This window comes from Pollachius pollachius, assembly GCF_949987615.1.
Source record: "Pollachius pollachius genome assembly, chromosome: 2".
NCBI lineage: Eukaryota > Metazoa > Chordata > Actinopteri > Gadiformes > Gadidae > Pollachius > Pollachius pollachius.
Genome location: NC_136935.1, coordinates 52,811,561 through 52,834,060, shown reverse-complemented (window position 1 = coordinate 52,834,060; position 22,500 = coordinate 52,811,561). Strand labels below are relative to the sequence as shown.

Here is a 22,500-nt window from a genome sequence, read left to right as displayed (position 1 = left end):
TACAGGGCCCAGAATTTGGTGCTACGGCCCTGGGTGCACACACTGACACACGGCTTTCAAGCGCTTCCGTAGACAAAATATCACCGCGCTTTACGGGGCGGTCACCGGACGCATCTCCACGTGCGTGACGTAAACAGCGCGACCCAGCGCTGGAGCTGCTCGGACTTCCCCGTGGGTTTCGTTCTCTGCCGATAACGTAGAGGCTCCAACGGCTCTCTCTGCTGCCGTCGCTCCAGTGCAACACGCACGCACGCAGAACCGCGCGACTAATTCCGCCGCTAATAACAACTGACTCACTCACTCGCTGCTCACTACACTCACTCACTGCTCCTCACTCACTCACTCACTGCTCCTCACTCACTCTCTCACTCACTCACTCACTCACTGCTCCTCACTCACTCTCTTACTCACTCTCTCACTCACTCACTCACTCACTCACTCACTCACTCACTCACTCACTCACTCACTCACTCACTCACTCACTCACTGCTGCTCACTCACTCACTCACTCACTGCTCCTCACTCACTCTCTTACTCACTCTCTCACTCACTCACTCACTCACTCACTCACTCACTGCTCCTCACTCACTCACCCACTCACTCACTCACTGCTCACTCACCTACTCAAATAGTTATAATGTTATTAATAACCAGGTTAGTGTTATTATTAACTAGGTTAGGGTTATTATTAACCAGGTTATAGCGTTATCATTAACCTGGTTAGTGTTACACAGGTTAGTTAGGGTTAGTTTGGTTTATCGTTAGTAAGGTTGTGTTAGGGTTAGGGTTAGTTAGGGTGAGTGAGGGTTGGTTAGGTTTAGTTAGGGTTGATTAGGGTTAGGGTTAGTAAGGGTCAGTTAGGGTTAGTTAGGGTGAGTGAGGGTTGGTTAGGGTCAGTTAGGGTTGATTAGGGTTAGGGTTAGTAATGGTCAGTTAGGGTTAGTTAGGGTTGGTTAGGGTTAGTCAGGGTGAGTGAGGATTGATTAGGGTTAGGGTTAGTGAGGGTGAGAGAGGGTTGGTTAGGGTCAGTTAGGGTTGGTTAGGGTTAGTAAGGGTCAGTTAGGGTTAGTTAGGGATAGTGAGGGTTGGTTAGGGTTGATTAGGGTTAGGGTTAGTAAGGGTCAGTTAGGGTTAGTTAGGGTGAGTGAGGGTTGGTTAGGGTCAGTTAGGGTTGATTAGGGTTAGGGTTAGTAATGGTCAGTTAGGGTTGGTTAGGGTTAGTCAGGGTGAGTGAGGGTTGATTAGGGTTAGGGTTAGTGAGGGTGAGTGAGGGTTGGTTAGGGTCAGTTAGGGTTGGTTAGGGTTAGTAAGGGTCAGTTAGGGTTAGTTAGGGTGAGTGAGGGTTGGTTAGGGTTAGTTAGTGTGTCTGAGGACCTAAAGGGGGCTGTCTCTTGTCCCGCAGTGCGAACACACTGGGGGCCGGGCGCTGGTGTCCCATTCTGAGCGCTCGTACCGGGCCAGTGTCCGCAGCAACATCACCCGCGCCCTGACCGCCCTGGACCTCAGCACGGTCAGCGACATCCAGCAGACCTCCGCCACACTGGCCCAGTGCACGGTGAGGGGGGGGTGATAGGAGAAGGACACCCCAAGTGGCCTTAGCCACACATGAGTACCCACAAACATACATACAGTCCTTGTGTGTAGGTTAAATAGTTAGTATGTAATAGTATGTGTGGAGGTCCCGATGTACGCAAGACTATGTTCTTTATTTATACATTCCTGTGTGTTTGTGTGTGTACGTGTCTGTGTTTTTGTGTGTGTGTGTGTACATGTGTGTGTGTGTGTTTTTACATATGTTTGTGTTTCTGTGTGTGCCTGTACGTGTGTGTGTGTGTGTGTGTGTGTCCGTGCGTTTGTGTGTGGGTGCATGTGCGTTTGTGTGTGTGTCCAGGCGGTGAGCCGGGACTTCGTCTGTGAGGAGTGTCAGAACTCCACGCTGAACAAGCTGGAGTCGATGCTGGAGATCCTGCAGAGCGACACGCGGCAGGGGGCCGTCACGCCCACCGAGATAGCAGACAACATCCTCAACATCATGGGTGGGGAGCACACACACACACAAACACACACACATACACACACACAACTACACACACACACTCACAGACAGACAAAATCCTCAACATCATGGGTGGGGAGCACACACACACATACACACACAGACAGACACTGTCACAGCCGAAAAGGATGCAACATAAATGAGCGGGCCAGAGTAGGGTTCACCATGAACAAACTATGGCTTATTTCGTGTTCCCAGCGTGGAAATGATTAACAAAAACCACAAATGCGCAAAACGTCTGCACCAAATCAAAACAGACAGAATACAAACACAACCAAACAAATTGAGCTACGGTAGCCGTCCGCCTTCCAACAAAGGCACAGGACAAACTAGCAGTCAGGTGGGTGGGCCCTTGCTTCAATGTTATTGAAGCAATAACATCAACCATTAGGACAAACTAAGGCATTAGACATTACGACAAAAAAGGCATTAGGCATTAGGACAAACAAAGGCATTAGACATTAGGACAAAAAAGGCATTAGGACAAACAAAGGCATTTGGCATTAGGACAAATGAAGGCATTAGGCATTAGGACAAAGAAGGCATTAGGCATAAGGACAAAGAAGGCATTAGGCATTAGGACAAAGGAGGCATTAGGCATTAGGACAAAGAAGGCATTAGGCATAAGGACAAAGAAGGCATTAGGCATAAGGACAAACGAAGGCATTAGGCATTAGGACAAACGAAGGCATTAGGCATTAGGACAAACAAAGGCATTAGGCATTAGGACAGACAAAGGCATTAGACATTAGGACAAAGAAGGCATTAGGACAAAGAAGGCATTAGGACAAACGAAGGCATTAGGACAAATGAAGGCATTAGGCATTAGGACAAACAAAGGCATTAGGCCAAACAAAGGCATTAGACATTAGGACAAAGAAGGCATTAGGACAAACGAAGGCATTAGGCATTAGGACAAATGAAGGCATTAGGACAAACGAAGGCATTAGGACAAACGAAGGCATTAGGCATTAGGACAAAGAAGGCATTAGGCATTAGGACAAAGAAGGCATTATGCATTAGGACAAACGAAGGCATTAGGACAAAGAAGGCACTAGGCATTAGGACAAACGAAGGCATTAGGACAAACGAAGGCATTAGGACAAAGAAGGCATTAGGCATTAGGACAAAGAAGGCATTAGGACAAACGAAGGCATCTTGCATTAGGACCAAGACGGCTTTATGCATTAGGACAAACGAAGGCATTAGGCATTAGGACAAACGAAGGCATTAGGACAAAGAAGGCATATTAGGCATTAGGACAAAGAAGGCATTAGGACAAAGAAGGCATTAGGCATTAGGACAAAGGAAGGCATTAGGACAAAGAAGGCATTAGGCCAAAGAAGGCATTAGGCATTAGGACAAAGAAGGCATTAGCACAAAGAAGGCATTAGGCATTAGGACAAAGAAAGCATTAGGACAAACGAAGGCATTAGGCATTAGGACAAACGAAGGCCAGAGAGCCATCACACCCTCCCCCTAAAAACACTGGTCCTACCCACAATTCAAACAACACCAAAAGTGAATGCAATAATTATTCAGAAACCTAACACCCAAAAGTATAGTCAATAAACTATTTGAAGCTCTAGACAAAACCTACATCGAATACCAAAATATATCCCATTTCCCCATTACCAAACCATTACCCGGTAACTAAATAAAGTAAAAAAAACATAACAGACAAGTACAATCACACACACTGAAGCCAATAACACCCACACCAAGCACACACACACATACACAAACACACACACACACAACAATGACACACACAAGCATTTACATTTACATTTAGGGCATTTTGCAGACGCTTTTATCCAAAGCGACTTACAATAAGTGCATTTGTTACAATAAGTACATTTGTCATAAGAAGTGAAACAATATATCGCTGTCGGTACAGTAAAGACGTTCATAGAACCAAGTGCAAGTATTACAATCGCTAGGCTAACCCATTCCCCGTGTAAAGCAGCGATAGCAGCTACTGTAGATGCTACACAATTAAGTACCTTGAATAAGTGCAATGTACAAGTGCCAGGACGTACAACATTCAATGGTGGCTGTGCATTGGTTTCTATGCAGAGTCGAGATGAACTCTGAACAGGTGAGTTTTGAGTCTTTTGCGGAAGCTGGTGAGCGACTCTGCGGTCCTGACATCGGTAGGGAGCTCGTTCCACCACTGAGGTCCCAAAACAGAGAAAAGTTGTGACTTTGCTGATCGATCTTTGCTTGCTCTTAGCGATGGCGGTACCAGACGTCCAGCTGAGGTAGTTGAGCGGAGGGATCGAGCTGGGGTGTGTGGCTTTACTAATGCTTGGAGGGAGGCAGGGGCAGTTCCATCGACTGCCTTGTATGCCAGTACCATCATCTTGAATCTGATGCGAGCTATTACAGGGAGCCAGTGGAGGTCTCGGAAGAGGGGGGTTACATGTGAGAACTTTGGTAGGTTGAACACGAGGCGCGGTGCCGCATTCTGGATGCGCTGCAAGGGTTTAATCGCAGAGGCAGGGAGTCCAGCCAGGAGCGAGTTGCAGTAGTCGAGGCGGGAGATGACCAGTGATTGGACTAGAAGCTGAGCTGCTTCCCTTGTGAGGAAGGGCCGGATCCTGCGGATGTTGTAAAGTGCAAATCTGCAGGACCGGGCCACCGCAGTGATGTTTGCGGTGCAGCACAACACTACACCAAGGTTTTTGGCTGTTGGAGAAGGAGATACAGTGATGTTCTCAACAGTGACCAGTAAGTCCATGTGTGGGCAATCTTTCCCTGGTATTAGGAGGAGCTCAGTCTTGTTGAGGTTAAGCCTCAGGTGATGGGCAGTTGTCCAGGTGCTGACTTCTGCCAGACATTCAGATATGCGTGTTGCAATCAGGGCTTTGTCAGATGAGGGAAAGGAGAGAAATAGCTGAGTGTCGTCAGCATAGCAGTGATAGGAAAAGCCGTGGGATGTAATTACAGAGCCCAGAGATCTGGTGTAGAGGGAGAACAGAAGAGGCCCCAGCACCGAGCCTTGAGGGACACCTGTATCAAGCGTGCAAGGTTTGGACAAGGAGCCATTCCATGTTACCCGATAAGTGCGATTCATCTGGTAGGACGTGAACCAGGAAAGGGCAGATTCAGCTATGCCAAGCTCGGCGAGAGTGGCGAGGAGGATCTGGGGGTTCACAGTGTCAAATGCTGCAGACAAGTCAAGGAGAATGAGAACCGATGAGAGGGACGAGGCTCTGGCCGCCCGGAGGGACTCAGTCACTGCGAGGAGAGCCGTCTCAGTGGAGTGAGCTTTTTTGAAGCCTGACTGGTGAGGGTCAAGCAGGTTGCTAGATGAGAGATAGAAGGACAGTTGGTTAGCGACGGCACGTTCCAATGTTTTAGAGAGGAATGAAAGAAGAGATACCGGTCTGTAATTCTGCATGTATGTGGTATCAAGCGTTGGTTTTTTGAGGAGAGGCTTTATTCTGGCAGTCTTGAAAGACGTTGGAACAATGCCAGAAGTGAGGGAGGAGTTCATAAGTGCGGTTAGAAATGGCAGGATGTCGTTTGACACAGCCTGGAGGAGGGAGGAAGGGATAGTGTCAAGGGGGCAGGTGGTGGCATGGTTAGATGTTATAATTCTGTTGACCTCGTCTGAGGTGAGAGGGATGAATTGGGTAAAGACAGAGGTGGGGGTCGGGGGAGGGAGGATGGTGGCAGTGATAAAAGAGGAGCTAATGTCCTTTACTTTCTGGGTAAAGTAGGTAACAAAGTCATCAGCAGTGAGGCAGGAAGGAGGAGGAGGGGAAGGAGGGTTGAGGAGGGAAGAGAACAAGGAAAACAGTTTCCTGGGGTTTGAGGCGGAGGAGTTAATTTTGGTCCGGTAGAAGGCAGATTTGGCTGTTGACACAGTGGAGGTGAAACCTGAGAGAAGAAGGAGATAGTGAGATAGATTATTAGGACAGTATGATTTCTTCCATTTCCTCTCAGCTGCCCGCAGCTCTGCTCTATGGGTCCGCAGAGATTCAGACAGCCAAGGAGGGGGGGGTGAAGATCGTGCCGGTCTGGAGTGGAAGGGACAGAGGGAGTCCAAAGTGGAGGAGAGGGAGGATAGCAGGGTGTCAGAGGAATCCTCTGTGGATAGTTGAGAGAATTGTTCAATAGAAGGTAGTGAAGACAGAACAGTTGAGGCAAACGTAGAGGGAGAGAGAGTTTTGAGGTTGCGGCGGGTGGTGACAATGTGGGGACTAGAAAGGAGGGGGAGAGGACTTTAAGGGGATAGAAAAAGCAACAAAATGATGGTCAGACACGGGGAGTGGGGTAACAGAGAGAGCAGAGGTGCCACAGGACCTTGTGAATATCAGGTCAAGCTGGTTCCCTGCCCTGTGTGTGGGAGGAGAAGGGGATAGTGTTAAGTCAAAGGTGGCAAAAAAGTTGGTTAATTCAGGTGAGTGCAACTTCTCTGGCAGGATGTTAAAGTCGCCAAGTACAACGAGTGGTGTGCCATTTTCAGGAAAGCAGCTGAGAAGGGCATCCATTTCGTCATAGAAGTCACAAAGGGGACCAGGGGGACGGTAGATTACCACAATGAAGAGATTAAAAGGAAGGGTGACAGTGACAGCGTGGAGTTCAAATGCAGATCTGGCCAGGTGTTCTAGTGGAAGGACCTGATAGGTCCACAACGGAGAGATGAGGAGTCCGGTCCCTCCTCCTCGCCCCGAAGGTCTAGGGGTGTGTGAGAAAGAGTAAACAGTGGAAAGGGCAGCAGGAGTGGCAGAGTTCTCTGGAGTGATCCAAGTCTCTGTCAGGGCCAGGAAATGGAGGGTATTGAGGGACGCGTAGGCCGAAATAGAGTCTGCCTTTTTGACCGCTGACTGGCAATTCCAGAGTCCTCCCATCACTTCAAGGTCAGTGATGGCGAGGGTGGGTAAATGGCATAGATACACAGCAAAAACCAAAACTGCAGGTACTAGGGTTAAAGTTAGTACAACCAATTGAAATGCAATTAGCTCTGCCCAGTCAATCAAGCCTATTGTTCACACCTTGTGACCGAAACTACACTCAACGACCTTACTATCAACAACAACACAGCAAAAACCAACACTGCAGGTACTAGGGTTAAAGTTAGTACAACCAATTGAAATGCAATTAGCTCTGCCCAGTCAATCAAGCCTATTGTTCACACCTTGTGACCGAAACTACACTCAACGACCTTACTATCAACAACAACACAGCAAAAACCAACACTGCAGGTACTAGGGTTAAAGTTAGTACAACCAGTTGCAATGCCAAACACTATAATTCTTAGTTTCAACACTCACCCCAGCTAGATATGAGACGACCTTCTTAAAGACAAAATGAGCACAGGCACACACACGATGACACACTATAACACACACTATGACACACACTATTTAATCTCTGAAATGTCCCTGGAGTATCACACAACCCGAACGACGTGACTCGATAAGAAAATAACCCTTTAGGCGTGATAAAAGCGGAAACTTCACGAGCCCTCAGTTAAAAACACTTGGCAATACCCTTTAATGAGATTGAACTTTGTTACGAATTTGGCTGCACCGACTTCATCAATACAATCGTCTATATGAGGTAAAGCAAACGAGTCCGGTTTAGTTACAGCGTTGAGCATAGCGCTAACTGCCCCATACTGACCCCCTGGTGCTGACCGCCTGGTACTGACCCCCTGGTGCTGACCGCCTGGTGCTGACCGCCTGGTGCTGACCGCCTGGTACTGACCCCCTGGTGCTGACCGCCTGGTGCTGACCGCCTGGTGCTGACCGCCTGGTACTGACCCCCTGGTGCTGACCGCCTGGTACTGACCGCCTGGTACTGACCGCCTGGTGCTGACCGCCTGGTACTGACCGCCTGGTGCTGACCGCCTGGTACTGACCGCCTGGTACTGACCGCCTGGTGCTGAACGCCTGACCCCCTGGTGCTGACCGCCTGGTGCTGACCGCCTGGTGCTGATCGCCTGACCGCCTGATGCTGACCGCCTGGTACTGACCGCCTGGTACTGACCGCCTGGTGCTGACCGCCTGACCGCCTGGTGCTGACCGCCTGGTGCTGACCGCCTGGTACTGACCGCCTGGTACTGACCGCCTGGTGCTGACCGCCTGGTACTGACCGCCTGGTGCTGACCGCCTGACCGCCTGGTGCTGACCGCCTGGTGCTGACCGCCTGGTGCTGTCCGCCTGGTGCTGACCGCCTGGTACTGACCGCCTGACCGCCTGGTGCTGACCGCCTGGTGCTGTCCGCCTGGTGCTGATGCGCTGTTGCTCCTGAGCAAGACGTATTTTTTCAAGCTCTTGTGTGAAACGCATCTTCCCAATCCCAATCACCAAACTCCACCCCACCCTGAACCAAGAACTAACAGACCAGCATATTCAAAATGAAATGCCACGAGGTTCGGCACACTCTACAACTAATAAATCCAATCGGCTACGATGTCGGCGTTTAGATGAGCCCCCAAGTAAAAAATCTCGGACAAGCCCCCAAGTATGTCACAGCCGAGAAGGATGCAACATAAATGAGCGGGCCAGAGTACGGTTCACCATGAACAAACAGATTAAACCAAAGGAAAAACAATACATGACACGATAGCATTGTGATACAGCCCGTGTTGTGTTGACCCAATGTGGTGATAACGATAGATCCATAGATAGATCGTACACCCCTCCATCCTCTCTCTACTCTATACCAACACCGTGGTCAAGAGGAATGTTAGCCTCGTTAGCCTCGTTAGCCTCATTAGCCTCGTTAGTATCGTTAGCTTCGTTAGCCTCATTAGCCTCGTTAGCCTCCACAGACAGAGCTCTGACCTCCTCCCCTCCCCCACAGGTGACCTCATCCACCAGGTCAGCCAGTCCTCCCAGCAGCCAGACCCCCCCCTCTCCTCCCCGGTGCCCTCCCCCTGGGCGTCGCCCCCGGAGGCCTCGGAGGCGGGGCCCTTGCGCGTGGCGGCGCGGGCCTACGGGCTCTCGGCGGTGCTGTTGCTCATCCTGATGCACGGCCGCGTGCTGAACGAGGAGCCACTGGTTCTCAGAGGAGCCGAGATCGCCGCCACGGGCAAACTCACCGACCCCCAGAGCCTGCTGTGTTACCATGACAACCACAGCCCAGGTGGGCGCAGGGCAGCTGCGGGTGTGTGTGTGAGTGCGTGAGTGTGTGTGTGTGCGTGAGAGCGTAAGAGTGTGTGTGAGTGTGTGCGTGTGTGTGTCTGACTGTGTATGTGTGTGTGTGTGAGTGTGGGTGCGTGTGTGCGTGAGAGCGTAAGAGTGTGTGTGAGTGTGTGCGTGTGTGTGTCTGACTGTGTATGTGTGTGTGTGTGAGTGTGGGTGCGTGTGTGCGTGTGTGTATGCTTGTTTGTGTGTGTGTGTGTGTGTGTGTTTCTGTGCGTGTGTGCATGTAGTTGTATGTTAGTGTGTCCATGTATCCATCCTAGAATATTGTAATTGTGTTTATTCTGTTTGGTTTTCTTGTGTTGTTGTTGTTGAGGTTGTTGTTATTGTGATGTTGTTGTGGTTGTGCTGTTGTTGATGCTGTTGTTATTGAACTTGTTGTCGTTGTGTTGTTGTTGATGTTGTCATTGTTTTGTTGATGTTGTTGTGTTGTTCATGTTGTGGTTGTGTTGTTAATGTTGTTGTAGTTGAGTTGTTATTGTGGTTGTTTTGTTTATCTTGTTGTCGTTGTGTTGTTGTTGATCTTGTTGTGGTTGTGTTGTTGTTGTGTTGTTGTCGTTGTTTTGTTGATGTTGTTGTGGTTGTGTTGTTGTTGATCTTGATGTCGTTGTGTTGTTGTTGATGTTGTCGTCGTTGTGATGTTGTTGATGTCGTGTTGTCGTTGTAGTGTTGTTGATGTTGTTGTTGATGTGGATGTGTTGTTGTTGCAGAGTGCCGCCGCTTCTCCATCCCCCGAGCGTTTAACAGCAGTCTGGGCAGAGCTGCTGCAGGGAACAGCGTCATGCAGCTACTGTTTCAGGTACACGCACACACGCACGCTCACACACAAACACAAACACGCACACACACACACACATACCCTTAATGGAGCTCATTTTAAGCAGTTGTCAGAAGCTTGGTGGTGAGCAATCAGCTAGCGAGGACAATCAGACCAGCGGCCATTAGCTGGGAGGGGGGGTTCTGAAAGAAGCCGGGGGGTGGGGGGGGGGGGGCGGGCAACTGCAGGGGTCGGGCTCCATGGCTCCGCTCTGCTGCGTAAGAAGTAGGACTCCACAGCCCCAACCTGGAGGCACAGGAGCCCCTGTCCTCCTCATAGCTAACGCTAACCCTAACCCCTCTCCTCCTCATAGCTAACGCTAACCCTAACCCTAACCCTAACGCTAACCCTAGCCCCTCTCCTCCTCATACCTAACCCTAGCCCCTCTCCTCCTCATACCTAACCCTAGCCCCTCTCCTCCTCATAGCTAACGCTAACCCTAACCCCTCTCCTCCTCATAGCTAACGCTAACCCTAACCCCTCTCCTCCTCATAGCTAACCCTAATGCTACCCGTAGCCCCTATCCTCCACCTACCTATGCAGTATTTATGGTTTATATATACGCCAAGCTCTGACATCATTTACATCTAGAACGTTTTTCAATCCCATGACACACATAAATACATATCTATGTAATATATATAGATATAAATATATCTATATATATAAATATTTAACAATTATTCGTCGAAGGCGAAGCGAATAGTGGGGAATAGCCCCAGAGACTGAAGGTTCAGGGGGCTATTCCCCACTATTCACGGAGACTGAGGTGAATAACTACCTAACTACCTCACCCCCCCCACCGGTGAAGCCCAACCCCTTCCCCTTCAACTACGTCCCTAACTACACCTCTCCCCCCCCCAGGTGGAGCCCAACCCCTTCCCCTTCAACTACGTCCCTAACTACACCGTTTCCACGGAGGTGGCCTCCATGGAGTTCCGGACGCAGAACGGGACTCAGATCCCCATCTCGGGTCTGGACGACAGCCAGGCCATCACCGTTGCCGTTAACAACGGCAGTGTGGGAGGAGGAGGAGGAGGGGGGGTGGACGGGTGGGCGGAGCCCCCTACCGCGGGGGCCGCCAACATCAGCCGCTGTGACTCCGTCATCGTCCGCGTCAGCACAGGAAACGCCAACCGGCAGGCGGGCGTGTTCGTCACGCTCAACTTCACTGCTCGGCACGGTAGGAGCGCCCCATTGGTTGGTTTAGTGGTGAGGCCGCCCCATTCGTCGGTGTATTAGTGGGGCCGCCCCATTGGTCTGTTTATCAGTGAGGCCGCCCCATTGGTCGGTTTGGTGGCGGAGCACAGAGTCCTGCGGACTCCCTGCCAGGCAGTCACATGACAAACTGATGAATTAGAGGGTTAAGGTTAGTAGGGTTAGGGTTAGTAGGGTTAAGGTTAGTAGGGTTAGGGTTAGGGTTAAACTGATGAATTAGAGGGTTAAGGTTAGTAGGGTTAGGGTTAGTAGGGTTAAGGTTAGTAGGGTTAGGGTTAGGGTTAAACTGATGAATTAGAGGGTTAAGGTTAGTAGGGTTAGGGTTAGTAGGGTTAGGGTTAGTAGGGTTAAGGTTAGTAGGGTTAGGGTTAGGGTTAAACTGATGAATTAGAGGGTTAAGGTTAGTAGGGTTAGGGTTAGTAGGGTTAAGGTTAGTAGGGTTAGGGTTAAACTGATGAATTAGAGGGTTAAGGTTAGTAGGGTTAGGGTTAGTAGGGTTAAGGTTAGTAGGGTTAGGGTTAAACTGATGAATTAGAGGGTTAAGGCTAGGGTTAGGGTTAAACTGATGAATTAGAGGGTTAAGGTTAGTAGGGTTAGGCTTAGGGTTAGTAGGGTTAGTAGGGTTAAACTGATGATTTAGAGGGTTAGGGTTAGTAGGGTTAGTTAGGGTTAAACTGATGAATTAGAGGGTTAGGGTTAGTAGGGTTAGTTAGGGTTAAACTGATGAATTAGAGGGTTAGGGTTAGTTAGGGTTAGTTAGGGTTGAACTGATGAATTAGAGGGTTAGGGTTAGTTAGGGTTAAACTGATGAATTAGAGGGTTAGGGTTAGTTAGGGTTAAACTGATGAATTAGTGGGTTAGGGTTAGGGTTAGTTAGGGTTAAACTGATGAATTAGACATCTATTTTTGTACAGTATCTCCCTGCTTCTGAAATGCACGAACATCTCCGCCCAGTGCTCGTCCGTAGGTTCACAAAATCGTATTTATGCTCTGAAGGGAGGGGGATAGGGAAGTGGTTGGTAATATTCAAATGTATCTGCTTCCTACGTAAGAGTCCGCGCCGAAATTCACTCGCTCGTAACTTTCAGAAATGCATATCTCACTCATGAGCTCAAAAGCATGCAGACTTATTTCAAAGTTTGTATGCGTGTGGCAGCCTCAGAGATCCAAAACAGCATCCCCAATCCCAGGAAAAGTGATGTTTTCATAATGTCACCTTTAAGAGTTGAACCAAAATGTTCAGTTGAACTATAAACTTATGTATATATATAAACTTCCTATAAACGTATCGTTATTTCTGAAGGTCATTTCTGAACCATCAGAAATAAAGATACGTTTATAGTTAAATGTTTCGTTTAACTATAAACTATAAACGCTCTCTTCCTCCAGAGGGCGTACCGTCTGAGGAAGAGGAGGAGGAGGAGCCCTTCATCACAGCCTACCTCCACTCCCACCCGCTGCCCAACGAGTTCAACTGCACCGACAGGAAGAGGATCACCCTGAGCCAAACCCAGGGTCACCAGCCCGACCACAGGAAGTACACCCTCTTCCTGTCCCCGGAGTAAGAACCCTTTCAGTGTCAACAAGTTTCTGTGTTTAGTTATTTCTGGATGGCTCACTTCATGGGCGTTAATTATCAGGATCAGGTGCTCATTGGAAATGACTGGTTCCAGACGCACTCACTAAACCTGCACTATGTTAGCTGTAGCTAAACTCAACCCTAGAGCATGGTTCTTCACCCTGGGGGCGTTCGCACACCCTAGGGGGGGCGCTGGGGCCGGGATTTTTCTTTTTCTTTTTTTGATTTTAAACTTTCATGGTTTTCAAATCTTTTGGGTGCAAAAATAGGCTACCTGGAATAAATGGCCTATGGTCAGTGTAACAGTGGTCATACAGCGCAGTTCGGTCCTGCACGCGCCCGGCCTCCCGTTACATCAGCTAGTCGTGATCTCTATATAACGCTGATAAACATAACCCAAGTTTGCGGGTTAACGGTTCAATAACCAACACAACACAATCAAACATGGCTGATAGCAAACTCTAGACTCTATAGACTCTCTCCCTCTCTATTTCTCTCTCCCTCCCTCTCTCTCTCTCTCTCTCTCTCTCTCTCTCTCTCTCTCTCTCTCTCTCTCTCTCTCTCTCTCTCTCTCTCTCTCTCTCTCTCTCTCTCTCTCTCTCTTGCTCTCTCTCTCTCTCTCTCTCTTTCCCCCCCCCGTGTGTCTCTCTGGAAGTTTAATTGGGTTTATTATAGTGATGGACAGTGCTGCTAGCCTATCAGAGGTGAGACATTTGCATGTCATGAATATTCATTCATACTCTTTATTCATAATTTTTTCACCAAATCCGACTCAGAGGGCATTCATTCATTGCTATTAGTGACCACCACAAAATCAATGAAAACGATGCAATGACACGTTTAAGCAATATAACACGAGTCTGAGTGGGTTTGTTAGTTTATTTATTTGTTTTGGGGGGGCGCCAGAGGATCAGGGTAAGGTCAGGGGGACGTTTGCTCAAAAAAGGTTGAGAACCACTGAAATAGAGGTTATATAGCTGTAGCTAAACTCAACCACTAGAGGTTATATAGCTGTAGCTAAACTCAACCACTAGAGGTTAGATAGCTGTAGCTAAACTCAACCACTAGAGGTTATATAGCTGTAGCTAAACTCAACCACTAGAGGTTATATAGCTGTAGCTAAACTCAACCACTAGAGGTTAGATAGCTGTAGCTAAACTCAACCACTAGAGGTTAGATAGCTGTAACTAAACTCAACCACTGGAGGTTAGATAGCTGTAGCTAAACTCAACCACTAGAGGTTAGATAGCTGTAGCTAAACTCAACCACTAGAGGTTAGATAGCTGTAGCTAAACTCAACCACTGGAGGTTATATAGCTGTAGCTAAACTCAACCACTGGAGGTTAGATAGCTGTAACTAAACTCAACCACTAGAGGTTAGATAGCTGTAGCTAAACTCAACCACTAGAGGTTAGATAGCTGTAGCTAAACTCAACCACTAGAGGTTATATAGCTGTAGCTAAACTCAACCACTAGAGGTTAGATAGCTGTAGCTAAACTCAACCACTAGAGGTTAGATAGCTGTAGCTAAACTCAACCACTAGAGGTTAGATAGCTGTAACTAAACTCAACCACTAGAGGTTAGATAGCTGTAGCTAAACTCAACCACTAGAGGTTAGATAGCTGTAACTAAAGCCACTAGGGGGCGCTAAGGGGAGCGTACATAGTGCAGCTTTAAACATGTTAACCTGTCCATGATATCTGTTGTTCTGAGCTGTGATTGGTCCTCTGTCTGGTGTTCTGAGCTGTGATTGGTCCTCTGTCTGGTGCTCTGAGCCCTGATTGGTCCTCTGTCTGGTGTTCTGAGCTGTGATTGGTCCTCTGTCTGGTGTTCTGAGCCCTGATTGGTCCTCTGTCTGGTGTTCTGAGCCCTGATTGGTCCCCCTCCCAGGGCGTACGATACCACCCTGGACTACTTCATCAACGTGACGACGCCCTGCTCCCCGGGGGCGGGGGGCGTCCGCCTGGAGGTGGGCGTGTTCGCCTCGCTCTGCCAGTACTTCAGTGAGAGCGAGAAGCAGTGGCGTACGGACGGCATGGTGCCGCTGGCCGCCACCACCGCCAGCCGGGCCGTCTGCCGCACGCGACACCTCACCGCCTTCGCCGCCGGCCTCTTCGTCCCGGCCAACGCCATCAGCTTCATCCTGCCGGTACCTCAGGGGACCCCTTGGGGGGGCGGGGGGTGTGTGAGTGTGTGGTTTGTGATTATTGTGTGTGTGTGTGTGTGTGTGTGTGTGTGTGTTGTGTGAATAAAGGGTGAGGGAGGGGGGGTGCTCATGAATTGAGGCCATTATTTCTCAGCATTTCTTTTGCTCTGCTTATTTTTATAGAGATTTGATTGTAGGAGCCCCCCCATAGGGTTAGGGTTAGGGGCCCCCAGCCTGGTGGCCCTCCTGGTGTTAACCTCTGCCCCCCCCCCATAGGAGCGGTCAGGGGCCCCCAGCCTGGTGGCCCTCTTGGTGTTAACCTCTGCCCCCCCCCCTGTAGGAGCGGTCAGGGGCCCCCAGCCTGGTGGCCCTCCTGGTGTGTGTGCTGGGGCTGCTGAGTCTGGCCGTGGCGGGGGCCGTGCTCCACAAGCTGGACCAACTGGACCTGCGCCGCGCGGCCGTGGTGCCACTCTGCGGCCGGGACGGCCTCTTCAAGTACGAGGTCCAGGTGAAGACGGGCTGGAGCCGCGGCGCAGGTAAGGGGGGGAGGGGGAGACTCAGGGTCTAGTCTCCTCAGAGTCTGGTCTCCCCAGAGTCTGGAGTCTCCTCAGAGTCTAGTCTCCTCAGTCTGAAGTCTCCTCAGAGTCTAGTCTCCCCAGAGTCTAGTCTCCTCAGAGTCTAGTCTCCTCAGAGTCTGGTCTCCTCAGAGTCGAGTCTCCTCAGGGTCTGGAGTCTCCTCAGAGTCTGAAGTCTCCCCAGAGTCTAGTCTCCCCAGAGTCTAGTCTCCCCAGAGTCTAGTCTCCTCAGAGTCTAGTCTCCTCAGAGTCTAGTCTCCTCAGAGTCTAGTCTCCTCAGAGTCTGGTATCTCCTCAGAGTCTGGAGTCTCCTCAGAGCCTGGAGTCTCCTCAGAGTCTAGTCTCCTCAGAGTCTAGTCTCCTCAGAGTCTGAAGTCTCCTCAGAGTCTAGTCTCCTCAGAGTCTGGTATCTCCTCAGAGTCTGGAGTTTCCTCAGAGTCTGGTATCTCCTCAGAGTCTGAAGTCTCCTCAGAGTCTGGAGTTTCCTCAGAGTCTGAAGTCTCCTCAGAGTCTGGAGTCTCCTCAGAGTCTGGAGTCTCCTCAGAGTCTAGTCTCCTCAGAGTCTAGTCACCTCAGAGTCTGAAGTCTCCTCAGAGTCTGGAGTCTCCTCAGAGTCTGGAGTCTCCTCAGAGTCTGGAGTCTCCTCAGAGTCTGAAGTCTCCTCAGAGTCTGAAGTCTCCTCAGAGTCTGAAGTCTCCTCAGAGTCTGGAGTCTCCTCAGAGTCTGAAGTCTCCTCAGAGTCTGAAGTCTCCTCAGAGTCTGAAGTCTCCTCAGAGTCTGGAGTCTCCTCAGAGTCTGAAGTCTCCTCAGAGTCTAGTCTCCTCAGTCTAGTCTCCCCCCCCCCCTCCTCCCCAGGCACCACCGCCCACGTGGGTGTCGGCCTGTATGGCCGTGAGAGCCGCAGCGGGCACCGCCACCTGGACAGCAAGGGCTCCTTCGCCCGCAACGCGCTGGACATCTTCCACGTCGCCACGGATACCAGCCTGGGCAGCCTGTGGAAGATACGAGTCTGGCACGACAACAAGGGTGGGTTCAGTCGCACACTCAGGCACTGAAGCACAAATACACATAAATACACAGACACACACTCAGGCACTGACGCACAAATACACATAAATACACAGACACACGCTCAGGCACTGACGCGCAAAGACACATAAATACACACACACGCTCACATCATGTCCTACGTGTCCTCTGCAGAGGCTGGAGTCACAGTGAGTCTGTCCTCATGTCTGTCCTCAGGCCTTAGTTAAAGGACACCCTGTGTCCCCTGTCCTCTGTCTGTCCCTATAGTGACAGTACGTCTGTCCCAAGGTCTGTCCCTATAGTGACAGTACGTCTGTCCCAAGGTCTGTCCCTATAGTGACAGTACTTCTGTCCTCTGTCTGTCCCCATAGTGACAGTACGTCTGTCCCTATAGTGACAGTACGTCTGTCCCTATAGTGACAGTACGTCTGTCCCTATAGTAACAGTACGTCTGCCCTCTGTCTGTCCCTATAGTAACAGTACGTCTTTCCTCTGTCTGTCCCTATAGTGACAGTATGTCTGTCCCTTTAGTGACAGTACGTCTGTCCTCTGTCTGTCCCCATAGTGACAGTACGTCTGTCCTCTGTCTGTCCCTATAGTAACAGTAAGTCTGTCCTCTGTCTGTCCCTATAGTAACAGTACGTCTGTCCTCCGTCTGTCCCCATAGTGACAGTATGTCTGTCCCCATAGTAACAGTACGTCTGTCCTCTGTCCCTATAGTAACAGTACGTCTATCCCCAGGTCTGTCCCCATAGTGACAGTACGTCTGTCCTCTGTCCCTATAGTAACAGTACGTCTGTCCTCTGTCTGTCCCTATAGTGACAGTACGTCTGTCCTCTGTCTGTCCCTATAGTAACAGTACGTCTGTCCTCTGTCCCTATAGTAACAGTACGTCTGTCCTCTGTCTGTCCCTATAGTAACAGTACGTCTGTCCTCTGTCTGTCCCTATAGTGACAGTATGTCTGTCCCTTTAGTGACAGTACGTCTGTCCTCTGTCTGTCGCCATAGTGACAGTATGTCTGTCCCCATAGTGACAGTACGTCTGCCTCTGTCTGTCCCTATAGTAACAGTACGTCTGTCCCCAGGTCTGTCCCCATAGTGACAGTACGTCTGTCCTCTGTCCCTATAGTAACAGTATGTCTGTTCTCTGTCTGTCCCTATAGTGACAGTACGTCTGTCCTCTCTGTCCCCATAGTGACAGTACGTCTGTCCCCATAGTGTTAGTACGTCTGTCCTCTGTCTGTCCCTATAGTAACAGTTCGTCTGTCCTCCGTTTGTCCCTATAGTAACAGTACGTCTGTCCTCTGTCCCTATAGTAACAGTACGTCTGTCCTCTGTCTGTCCCTATAGTAACAGTATGTCTGTCCTCTGTCTGTCCCTATAGTAACAGTACGTCTGTCCTCTGTCTTTCCCTATAGTAACAGTACGTCTGTCCTCTGTCTGTCCCTATAGTAACAGTACGTCTGTCCTCTGTCTGTCCCTATAGTGACAGTACGTCTGTCCCTATAGTGACAGTACGTCTGTCCTCTGTCTGTCCCCATAGTGACAGTACGTCTGTCCTCTGTCTGTCCCTATAGTAACAGTACGTCTGTCCCCAGGTCTGTCCCCACAGTAACAGTGTGTCTGTCCCCTGTCCCCAGGTCTGTCCCCGGCCTGGCGGCTGCAGTACATACTGGTCAGAGACATGCAGACGGGCAACAGCTACTACTTCCTGGTGGAGGAGTGGCTGTCGGTGGATAACGAGAAGACGGACGGCCGGGTTGAGGTGGAGGTGGAGGCCACCGGTACGAGGCTGAGTACCATGTTGACCCCTGACCCCTCTGACCCCTGACCTCTGACACTGACCTCTGACCCCTCCCCCAGACGAGGCCCGTCTGCGTCGTGTTCCCCACCTGCTGGGCTACGAGCTGCAGCGGGCGCTGTGTGAGTCCCACCTGTGGCTGTCGCTGTGGGAGCGGCCGGCCCGCAGCCCCTTTACCCGCCTGCAGAGGGCGACCTGCTGCGCTCTGCTGCTGCAGCTCTGCCTGCTGGCCAACACGCTGTGGTACGGCACGGTGGTGGACCAGCGATACAGGTAGGAGACCCAGCTCCATGTGTCTATAGTGGGGCCCCCAGGTAGGAGACCCAGCTCCATGTGTCTATAGTGGGGCCCCCAGGTAGGAGACCCAGCTCCATGTGTCTGTAGTGGGGCCCCCAGGTAGGAGACCCAGCTCCATGTGTCTGTAGTGGGGCCCCCCAGGTAGGAGACCCAGCTCCATGTGTCTATAGTGGGGCCCCCAGCTAGGAGACCCAGCTAGGAGTCCCCTGCTGGTAGACCGTGTGTCTGTAGTGGGCTGTATCGTGCGTATCGTGTGTATCAGTGTGTATTCGGTGTGTATCGTGTGTACCCGGTGTGTATCAGTGTGTACCCGGTGTGTATCCTGTGTATCAGTGTGTATCAGTGTGTATCGTTTGTATCAGTGTGTATCAGTTTGTATCAGTGTGTATCAGTGTGTATCCTGTGTATCGTTTGTATCAGTGTGTATCAGTGTGTATAGTGTGTATCAGTGTGTATCCTGTGTATCAGTGTGTATCAGTGTGTATCGTGTGTATCAGTGTGTATCGTGTCCACAGCCCGCGGGCGGCGTCCGGCCGGCTGAGCCTGTCCTGGGACGCAGTGTGGGCGGGACTTGTCAGCTGTGCGGCCGTCTATCCGCTGTACCTTCTACTCTTCACCGTGTTCAGGATGAGCCGCAGCAAGGTACACACGTGCACTTATAGGTTCACACACGTGCACTGGCACTGAACACCCACGTGCACTAATAGGTACACACACGTGCACTGGCACTGAACAGCCACGTGCACTAATAGGTACACACACGTGCACTGTCACTGAACAGCCACGTGCACTAATAGGTACACACACGTGCACTGGCACTGAACAGCCACGTGCACTTATAGGTACACACATGTGCACTGGCACTGAACAGCCACGTGCACTAATAGGTACACACACGTGCACTTATAGGTACACACACGTGCACTGGCACTGAACACCCACGTGCACTAATAGGTACACACACGTGCACTGGCACTGAACACCCACGTGCATGTTTTTGTACGTTTGTGTGTGTGTGTGTGTGTGTGTGTGTGTAGTGTGTGTCTGTTGAGCAGATTCCGGACCAGACGGATCAGCAGTCGGTGGAGATCGATGACTTCCTGGACGCCTCCATCGGGGGCAGCTCCTTCCTGTTCCTCGACGGCGTCCACGACGAGGTTTAAATATATATATAAATATATATATATATATATATATATATATATACATATACAGTGGGGCAAAAAAGTATTTAGTCAGCCACCAATTGTGCAAGTTCTCCCACTTAAAAAGATGAGAGAGGCCTGTAATTTTCATCATAGGTATACCTCAGCTATGAGAGACAAAATGAAAAAAAAAAATCTAGAAAATCACATTGTCTGATTTTTAAAGAATTTATTTGCAAATTATGGTGGAAAATAAGTATTTGGTCAATAACAAAAGGTCTTCTCAATACTTAGTTACATGCCCTTTGTTGGCAATGACAGAGGTCAAACGTTTTCTGTAAGTCTTTACAAGGTTTTCACACACTGCTGCTGGTATTTTGGCCCATTCCTCCATGCAGATCTCCTCTAGAGCAGTGATGTTTTTGGGCCACACAGACTTTCAACTCCCTCCAAAGATTTTCTATGGGGTTGGAGTGTGGAGACTGACAAGGCCACTCCAGGACCTTGAAATGCTTCTTACCAAGCCACTCCTTCGTTGCCCGGGCGGTGTGTTTGGGGTCATTGTCATGCTGAAAGACCCAGCCACGTTTCATCTTCAGTGCCCTTGCTGATGGAAGGAGGTTTTCACTCAAAATCTCACGATGCATGGCCCCATTCATTCTTTCCGTCACACGGATAAGACGTCCTGGTCCCTTGGCAGAAAAACAGCCCCAAAGCATGATGTTTCCACCCCCATGCTTCACTGTAGGTATGGTGTTCTTTGGATGCAACTCAGCATTCTTTCTCCTCCAAACACGACAAGTTGAGTTTTTACCAAAAGGTTCTATTTTGGTTTCATCTGACCATATGACATTCTCCCAATCCTGTTCTGGATCATCCAAATGCTCTCTAGCAAACTTCAAACGGGCCCGGACATGCACTGGCTTTAGCAGGGGGACACGTCTGGCACTGCAGGATTTGAGTCCCTGGCGGCGTAGTGTGTTAGTGATGGTAGCCTTTGTTACTTTGGTCCCAGCTCTCTGGAGGTCATTCACTAGGTCCCCCCGTGTGGTTCTGGGATTTTTGTTCACCGTTCTTGTGATCATTTTGACCCCACAGGGTGAGATCTTGCGTGGAGCCCCAGTGGTCTTGTATGTATTCCATTTCCTAATAATTGCTCCCACAGTTGATTTCTTCACACCAAGCTGCTTACCTATTGCAGATTCAGACTTCCCAGCCTGGTGCAGGTCTACAATTGTGTTTCTGGTGTCCTTTGACAGCTCTTTGGTCTTGGCCATAGTGGAGTTTGGAGTGTGACTGTTTGAGGTTGTGGACAGGTGTCTTTTATACTGATAAGGAGTTCAAACAGGTGCCATTAATACAGGTAGTGGAGGACAGAGGAGCCTCTTAAAGAAGAAGTTACAGGTCTGTGACAGCCAGAAATCTTGCTGGTTTGTAGGTGACCAAATACTTATTTTCCACCATAATTTGCAAATAAATTCTTAAAATATCAGACAATGTGATTTTCTGGATTTTTTTTTTAAATTTTGTCTCTCATAGCTGAGGTTTACCTATGATGAAAATTACAGGCCTCTCTCGTCTTTTTAAGTGAGAGAACTTGCACAATTGGTGGCTGACTAAATACTTTTTTGCCCCACTGTATATATACATATATATGAAGGCAGACACAAAGAGAACAGGAGTGATTGATCCTTGTGTCTGTGTTTGACGGTATATTTCCAGGGGAGCTCATTAAGGTCTTTAATCTCTTTTCCAGACGAACTCTGAGGAGACCAATGTGGACTTCCCGTCTCCGTCCAACAAGAGGTGAGCATATGAACAAGGATTTAATAAGCAGAGGAATGGAGGCAACTAAATGTGTTCTATCTACATAAATACATTTCAATAAGTCATTTATGCTATTTTATAATAATATCTATCTCCAGTCTCATCAAATGAATCTTACTGAAAGAAGAAAGTAAGTTGTTGAGATGTAGCTGAGGTAGAGGCCGGCTGGACGAGCGGATCAATACGAGATGGAGCGTTGGAACCCCAGTTGATCAGGCCTGCTGCTCAACTGATTGACAGCATGTTATAAATACAGCTGACTGATTGACAGCAAGTTATAAATACAACTGACTGGTTGACAGCATGTTATAAATACAGCTGACTGATTGGCAGCATGTTATAAATACAGCTGACTGGTTGACAGCATGTTATAAATACAGCTGACTGGTTGACAGCATGTTATAAATACATCTGACTGATTGGACGCCTTTTGATTGGCAGCTGATGATTGATGAATATTATGTTAATGTGGGTAGGAGTCATGAGGAGTAGTCCCTCCCCTCTGGGAGGAATAGAGCCATCCTATTGGTTCAGCTCTAGAGTCATCCTATTGGTTCAGCTCTAGAGTCATCCTATTGGTTCAGCTCTAGAGTCATCCTATTGGTTCACCTCTAGAGTCATCCTATTGGTTCAGCTCTAGAGTCATCCTATTGGTTCACCTCTCGTCCGTCTGTCCTCAGTGTGGACAGTAATAGAGTCATCTGATTGGTTCTCAGTGTGGACAGTAATAGAGTCATCTGATTGGTTCTCAGTGTGAACAGTAGTAGAGTCATCTGATTGGTTCTCAGTGTGGACAGTAATAGAGTCATCTGATTGGTTCTCAGTGTAGACAGTAATAGAGTCTTC

General features: G+C 49.4%; 1 protein-coding gene across 1 annotated transcript in view; it reads left to right on the top strand.

Annotated features, from left to right (window-relative positions):
* The window catches only part of pkd1a (polycystic kidney disease 1a), a 111,532-nt gene that overhangs the window by 71,224 nt on the left and 17,808 nt on the right, over positions 1-22,500 (top strand). Inside the window, exons 30-43 of the mRNA XM_079730424.1 lie at positions 1,403-1,555; positions 1,892-2,036; positions 8,879-9,160; positions 9,930-10,018; positions 10,901-11,219; positions 12,644-12,815; positions 14,725-14,983; positions 15,321-15,516; positions 16,411-16,581; positions 18,225-18,368; positions 18,448-18,658; positions 19,198-19,324; positions 19,720-19,839; positions 21,584-21,633. Coding sequence (XP_079586550.1) covers positions 1,403-1,555; positions 1,892-2,036; positions 8,879-9,160; positions 9,930-10,018; positions 10,901-11,219; positions 12,644-12,815; positions 14,725-14,983; positions 15,321-15,516; positions 16,411-16,581; positions 18,225-18,368; positions 18,448-18,658; positions 19,198-19,324; positions 19,720-19,839; positions 21,584-21,633 — 2,438 coding nt within the window. The remainder of the gene's footprint in view (positions 1-1,402; positions 1,556-1,891; positions 2,037-8,878; positions 9,161-9,929; positions 10,019-10,900; positions 11,220-12,643; positions 12,816-14,724; positions 14,984-15,320; positions 15,517-16,410; positions 16,582-18,224; positions 18,369-18,447; positions 18,659-19,197; positions 19,325-19,719; positions 19,840-21,583; positions 21,634-22,500) is intronic.